Source organism: Triticum aestivum, chromosome 4B (assembly GCF_018294505.1).
Source record: "Triticum aestivum cultivar Chinese Spring chromosome 4B, IWGSC CS RefSeq v2.1, whole genome shotgun sequence".
Taxonomy (NCBI): Eukaryota; Viridiplantae; Streptophyta; class Magnoliopsida; order Poales; family Poaceae; genus Triticum; species Triticum aestivum.
The window spans coordinates 462571944-462579960 of record NC_057804.1 but is presented as its reverse complement, the minus strand read 5'-3'; the positions used below and the strand labels follow the sequence as shown (position 1 = coordinate 462579960).

Here is an 8017-nt window from a genome sequence, read left to right as displayed (position 1 = left end):
GAAGAGACGAAGACAGTGCCCTCCTCATGGTCGCCGTCGATGAGGTCTGACTTGGAAGCTGTGGATCCCAAGCCACCATCGCAGAACGTGTCCTTCCGAAATGACAAAAGGGGCTCGATGGCGATGTAGGATGGCAAGTTGTTGACAGCGAGCCAGAGGAGATCAGTGGTGGGGCCATGCATGAGATCGACGGCGGTTGAACCCGAGGGGTTGGGGTGGGCCACTTAACCTGTGACATAGCCCGCCTCAGGCCTTCGTTGTCCATGACCTCGATGTCATAGTCGGCGGAAGAGACATGCTTGCATACTCTAGCCCGCTGCTTGAGTTCCCGCCGCCAGTAATGGTCGTCACCTTCCTCGGTGACGTCGGGCAAAGAGACCGCGATACACCTCTTTTGGGCCAGTCGCTCCTCGAGCTCCATGGGAAGCGTAGTCGTGCTTAGGCTGCGACACTTTGGAGTGGGGGATGGGGATGGGGATGGGGATCTGGGGGGAAAGGGGCGTTTAGCAGGCGTCATCTAAGAAACTCAGGGCGGCCTTGGTATGGAGATCGGTGGGTAAGCTGCACGGGCAAACCGGCAGATGTTGACAATGGAGGTCTCACGGCGGTGGCGGCGGCGGGGACCTTGCTAGGGTTTCAAGCGAGGGAGGGGGTGTGTGTGCGCGCGCGCCCGAGGAGGTTTTGGTGTATTTGTGTGTGCGTGTGTGTGTGTGTGGAGGGGGGTGGGGTGTGTGTTTGAGGAAATGACGCGGGTACTGAAAAATTTACAATGCGGGAGTGAAATGCCGGGGCTAATGAAAATTTTGATGATGGTGCATTGCACACGGTCCAGAGATAACAACCGTGTGTTATGAAACAGAAAAACCCTCGAGGCGGGCAGATATTTTGTAGGGGCAGGCGGGATTGGGAACAAGAAACACCGCACACGGTCCGGAGATAACAAGCGTGTGTTATGAAACACAAAAACCCTCCTCGAGGCGGGCAGATATTTTCTAGGGATGCAGGTGGGATTGGGAAGAAGAAACATCACACATGGTCCGGAGATAACAACCGTGTGTTATGAAACAAAAAAAAAACTTGAGGCGGGTAGATATTTTTGAGAGGGGGAGCCTCGTGGAGCCCAATGTACTATGCAGATGTGTGCATGACAAGGACACCGGCATGGCACACGGTTAGTTTGAGTGAAGTGTGTCTGTTGCGTCATCCGACTTGTCTAATGTTCATAAATTTGGTGAAAAATGACGCGGGAGAGGGTCAGAACACGAACACACTTGCATGTGGACCAAATTTATATGTATGAAAACGGTGGTTTGATTTTCAAATACCAAATGCAACTTCGATGTCGCACCTATCTCACAAAGCGCACAATATTGTTTGCTCCCCCCCCCCTCGTGTCGGCATGAAGGGAATCCTAAGCTATGAATGCATGCCCCGCCCCCCTCCCCCAACCGAGGCTTAATATCTAGCAGCCCTCCCCTCCCTCATGTCGGCACAAAGGGAATCCTAAGCTATGAATGGATGCCCCCCAATCGTGGTTCACCTAGCAAACTGCAAAGTAGCTAGCAGCCCCCCTCCCTCGTGTCGGCACGAAGGGAATCCTAAGCTATGAATGCATGCCCCCTCGCCAACCGAGGCTCACCTAGCAAATTGCGAAGAAGCTAGCAGCCCCACCCCCTCCCTCGTGTCGACATGAAGGGAATCCTAAGCTATGAATGGATGCCGCCAACCGTGGTTCACCTAGCAAAGTGTGAAGTAGCTACCAGCCCCCCCCCCCTCATGTCAGCACGAAGGGAATCCTAAGCTATGATGCCCCCCCCCAATCGAGGTTCACCTAGCAAAGTGCAAAGTAGCAGCCCCCCCCCACACACACGCACACACTTTTAAGTCAGCGGGCCAGAGAGGCATCTCACCAAGATTGATCGTAAAACGGACCAAGAATAAACCACCTTGGTCGTACAACCTCTCTCTTGTTGCTGGTCAAAGTGATGGTCGTCCATGCGACCCCAGATAGGCTAGCTCGCCAAGAATCACGCAAGTAGCTAGTACCCGAAGACAACCACTGCATGCGTGTGGCCCAAACATATGTATGTATCAGGTGTGTTTTGTAGTACACAATGGAACAACTTTGATGTGGCACCGTGATTTCCAAGCAAAAAAATAACCCCCTCCTTAGTCAAATTAACCACTCTCGTTGTCAGGCAAAAAGTAGTGATGGACCAAGCGGGCCCACAAATGGAAATCATCGATATCGCTGATAGCCGCTTCAGTGGGTGCGAGCGGACAACCACCATCGCTTTGCAAGTGGGCCAAACATATGTCGAATATAATACCTAAAATGCACAACTTTGATGTGCCACACATGCCTCAAAAACCATAAACCATGCACCCACACACAGCGAGGTTCATGAAGCGTACTACATACGATGGTCCCCTTCCCCCTCTTCGACGCATACTATATGCTCCTACCATAAAAGAATCCTCATCGATGGTGAAATTAATTAACCTCTCCCGATGTAGGTCAAAGTGATGCACATGCATCAGCGATGGCCTCGTGAGCCCACAGATGGAAGAGTCACACGTGAGTGTCCTAGCTAGGATAACCACCGCCTGCATGCATGTGGCGCAAAGAGGTGTTGTGTGATGTTTGAATAGCCATTTTCACAATTTTGATGTGGCACGTGCCTCGGAAACTGAAAATTCCCGACACTGAGTGAGGTATACTTGATCACATATGTGTACGTATAGTATATATATATATATATATATATATATATATATATATTAGTCCCCTCCCACCTCTTCGACGCGTACTATATACCACCATAAAACAAACAAAAAAGATTCTACCTTGCTGGTCAAATTAACCTCACTACCGGCTGTTTGTCAAAGTGATGGACGACGACCTCGCGGGCCCACAGAAAGCGTCATAAGTGAGTATCGAGTGTCGTGTAGGACAAACATCGACTGCATGTGGCCAAACACATGTATGTATGAAAGGGTTGTGTAATGTTTTAAATTATGAATTCACAACTCTGATGTGGCACCGGCCTGCCTAACAAAACGGTCGACCCACACAGTGGCTCACAACTTGTAGTGTACTGCGAGCCACTCGCCACCCCCAGACGCACACACCCACACACACACCGCGAATCCACCGCAACTACGATGCATGTTAAATTAATTATCCCGCGGTGAACATATATATATTACCAAAGGAGGGACATTTTAATTTAAAAAAAATAGATATCATTAAGACATTTTAGTACATTAATTAATTGATTTTCTATGGGTATAATGTGCAAAAATCAAATTCGAGCTACATGCACATGTGACAGTGCACCTAAATGGATTGCAAAAACACATGTGTCTCACTGGGTGCATGTTTACTCCCCGTGCAACAAATTTCAAACAATGAGAATCTTGATTTTTAAATTCTAGTACATCAAAAACTTATTTGAAGTTCATGAAACTTATCATGTTGTCATATGGACACCAATACAAAGTTGCATTGTACTTTTTTTGGTCAAAATTGAGACCAGTTTTGATGAAATCTTTATCTAATTACAAACATGAGATTATTAACAATTGAGAACCAATATACCAAATGAACTATTTATTCGAACCGTGATTGTTAGACCAACAATGAATACGTGCCATGCTTCGGTTAAGCAAAAAATAAAGCGGCATCATCAATCATCCAAATAAAAAACAATATATGTGCCGCCACGCGACCCGTCTACCGTGCGAGCAGGCATGAGTTGATGGGACGCATGCGAGCAGTCCGCCGTGCAAAATTAATTTGAGCTCTCTATTGCTCAACTCTACTTGACCACTAGACTGCGGGTGATAAGGAGATGCGATTCTATAATTGACATCATACTTAGCAAGCATCTTATGGAAAGCACCATGAATAAAGTGTGAACCACCATCAGTCATAAGATATCTGGGGACTCCAAACCTCGGAAAAATAACTTCTTTAAGCATTTTAATAGAAGTGTTATGATCAGCACTACTGGTTGGAATAGCTTCTACCCACTTAGTAACGTAATTAACAGCAACTAAAATATGTGTATAACCATTAGAGGCAGGAAAAGGTCCCATATAATCAAAGCCCCAAACATCAAACGGTTCAATAACAAGAGAATAATTCATAGGAATTTCTTGACGTCTACTAATGTTACCTATTCTTTAACTTTTTTTTGACACTTAAGACAGTAGGAGAGGCTCATACTGTATGTATTAAGATAGTATCAAAAAGGTGTTACAAAGTTATAACCTTACATCCATCACCATGGGGTAAAATAAAAGTAAGGAGGGTGTGAAGGTTTAGAGTAAGGAAAAACTAAAGGAGAAGGTATAGGGTTTGAATCACAGAGGTGAGGAAGGGTTTGTATTTTTCTCCCACCCTATAACAAAGCAGGGAGAGGTCTTCTTTCAGCCTAATCATCCAGGATTGTTTTGAAGGGATGATCCCTCTGAAGTGTTTATTATTTCTTTCCTTCCAGATGCTCCAAGCATCTTGCAAAAAGATATCCATGAACATGGGTTTGTTCCACATAGTTTTAGCCTCCTCTATGCAATGGAGCCTTGATCCTTGCGTGAGCCAGCTTATGTTGAGGTGTGTCCAGCAATCTTGGCTAAATGGGCAAGTAAAGAATAGATGTTCCAAGGTTTCCTCTGGGGGGGAGGCACACAGGAGGCAAGTATAGTTGTCTCCAATGTTATAGTGCCTTCTTTTGAGCATGTTCCTTTTGTTGAGTCTATCAAAAAGGAGAAGCCATCCAAACACCTTGATTTTCATAGTAACTTTGGATTTCCAAATCCATTTGTAGGACTGGTGAGCATCAAGATTTCTGAAGTAGTATGAGTAGTATTGCTTGGCCGTATATTCTCCTTTACCCCATGTACATCCCCACTTGTCATCACCTTGATTGAGAGTAGTTGGGGTCAACATCTGTTGCATTGTCAACAGTTCCTCATGTGCCTGTTCGGATAAAGGGAGGTGGAATGTCGTACCCAGCGTCTCGGCCGTTAGGAATTCTTGGACGGATATGTCCTCATTTCTGGTGAATGAGAATGCTCTAGGGAATCTATCAGCTAGAATGTCATCTGTCCATAAGTCCTTCCATAGCAAAGTGTTGTTTCCATCCTGAATTGTGGTCTTGGTTATACCTCTGTAGATAGGCATGAGTTTGGTTATATCTTTCCACCAGAATGAGCCACAAGCGTCGGATGCATGTGGAATTTTTTTTGTGTAATAGGTGTTCCAGACAAGTTCCACCCAAGGCAAGTCCCAATGATTGTAGAACTTATGTAGATATTTCAGAAGCAGGGCATCACTTTGTGTTCTAAGGTCCAGGATACCCATCCCTCCACAATTCTTGGGTTTACAAATCAAGTCCCAAGCTGCCAGAGAGTTGCATGATTCACCTTGTTCAGTTCTTTTGGTCCATAAGCATTTCCTTCTGATTTTGTCAAGTAGCTCAAGAATGCTTGCAGGAAGTTTAAGTGTGCAAAGAGCAAAGATAACCAACGATGTAATCACCGAGTTAACCAGAGATAATTTTGCTCCATAAGAAATCATGTTGAGGGTAGATGTAAGACGTCTTTCCACTTTACATACCATTGGCATTAAATCATGTACTGAGGGTCGTGTTGATCCCAATGGTAGACCCAGGTATGTGAACGGCATTTTACCAATGATGCAACCGAAGATTTGAGCTATGTTTTCACTTTGGGTGTCGTCACAGTTGATTGGGATCAAAGTAGACTTGTGAAAGTTGATCTTCCGACCAATTGAGGTTGCATAGTCCGACAAGATTTGCTTGATCGTTGCAGCCTGTGTTTCCCAGGCCGGGATCATAATTATTGTATCATCGGCATACTGTATAACAGGATAGTCTTTTTGAGTGGCGCAGGGGAAGGGTAGCTGAATTGCCCCTTGGATGAAAGCATCGTTAATGACAGCTTGAAGTAAATCGGCTGCGAGCACAAAGATTAGTGGCGATAATGGATCTCCTTGGCGCACACCACTTTTGCAATGAAACTAACGACCTGGCACTCCGTTAAGCAGAACCGAAGATTTCCCAGAGGACAAAATGTCCTTGATCCAATCTAGCCACTTAGCGTTGAATCCCATGTGTTGCATTATGTCTAACATTGCATCATGTTCAATTGTGTCAAATGCTTTTGCGAAGTCAAGATTAAGAAGGCCAATTGGTTTTTTTGAGGATTGACATTGATATATATACTCAAACGCCCAAGCCAAACAATCTTGGATCGATCGTCCTTTCAAAAACCCGTATTGATTTCGGTGCACAATCTTTAGTATGAGTCTTTGTAAGCGGTTGGCAAGAAGCTTGGTGATTATCTTCAGACAACAGTTAAGTAAAGTAATGGGTCTGAAGTCATTTACTGAGGTGGGCGCATTGATTTTTGGAATCAATGTGATAAATCCCTCATTGATGCTCTCAAGGTTTAGGTTGCCCTCATGAAATTGGTTGCACAATTTATAAAAGTCCACTTTGATCACGTGCCAATAGGTTTTAAGAAAATGTCCAGTGAAACCATCTGGACCTGGCGCTCTTTCAGCAGGCATGTATTTTATTACATCATCAATTTCCTGGTGTGTGAATGGTACGGTAAGTTGATCGAGGTCCTCGACTCTTTTAATGATTCTGGCCAGATCAAATTTCATCTCATGTTTTGCCGAAGAGACAAGGCATTTTTTGAAAGTTTGAAAGATGACTGCTTCTTTCCCTGCATGATCTTCAACACAGATGCCATCATCCGTGATGAGTGAAGCAATATTATTTCTTCTAAATCTTTCCGAAGCCATAGCTTGGAAAAAATTTGGCAGTTCATCACCAACTTGACCCAACGTATAGTGCATCGACGTCTCCAGTACTCTTTCTGGTAAGCCAGGAGCCTCAGAATATGATTTTTAAGTATGCGCCGAAAATTGGTCTCTGGTATGGTGAGGTGTCGTTTGTTTTCAAGTTCATCAATTTCAAAGAGCGCCCTGTTTGAGTTTTCAATAGCAATTGAGAGTTTGGAAATACCTTTGCTCCAGGACATAAGCTCATGCCTCAGAAACTTAAATTTCTGAGCTATTCTTTGACATTCATCACAAGATAAGACAAACTTACGAGCATCTTTGAAGAGAGTAGGCCAATAAAAGCCAGATTGTAGTACCTTGTGTGCAGTTCTATCTCCAGCGTGGTGTCCTCCATAAGATTCAGAGTGACACTTGCATAGGATTTGTTCCTGTTCATGCTTAGGCACACAACGTATAATAATACCATCTACTCCTTGTTTATAAAGCTGTGGATCATCCCAGAAGTAATGTCTTAAATCATAAAAGAACTTTTTCTTTTGCTGGTATGTGAAACTAGGCGGTATATATTTAGCAACAATGTAATTAGCATAATCAGCATACCAAGGAGCAGTACGAGAAGCATTGACAACCGCTAATTGTTCATCAGGAAAACTATCATTAATAGGCAGTGGGTCATCAAGAACATTCTCTAACCTAGACAAGTTGTCTGCAACGGGGTTCTCGGCACCCTTTCTATCAATAATATGCAAGTCAAATTCTTGGAGCAAGAGAACCCATCTAATGAGTCTAGGCTTAGCATCTTTCTTTTCCATAAGATATTTAATAGCAGCATGATCAGTATGAATAGTAACTTTGGAATCAACAATATAAGGTCTAAACTTATCACATGCAAACACAACTGCTAAGAACTCTTTTTCAGTAGTAGCATAATTTCTCTGGGCAGTATCAAGAGTCTTACTAGCATACTGTATAACATTCAATTTCTTATCGACTCTTTGCCCTAAAACAGCACCTACAGCATAATCACTAGCATCACACATAATTTCAAAAGGTAAATTCCAATCAGGTGGCTGAACAATAGGTGATGTGATCAAAGCTTTCTTAAGTGTTTCAAATGCTTCTACACAATCATCATCAAAGACAAAAGGAATATCTTTTTGCAATAAATTAGTCAGAGGC

The 8017-nt window shown here is 44.0% G+C and overlaps 1 protein-coding gene across 1 annotated transcript; it reads right to left on the bottom strand.

The window, feature by feature from the left end:
* Window positions 1-4342: 4342 nt before the first annotated feature.
* LOC123090163 (uncharacterized) lies at window positions 4343-6838 on the bottom strand. The gene is made up of 3 exons (XM_044511588.1): window positions 6077-6838; window positions 5457-5785; window positions 4343-5270 (listed from the first exon to the last, which is right to left on the bottom strand). The coding sequence occupies exons 1-3, from the start codon at window positions 6836-6838 to the stop codon at window positions 4343-4345; spliced, it is 2019 nt and encodes a 672-aa protein (XP_044367523.1).
* Window positions 6839-8017: the final 1179 nt, after the last annotated feature.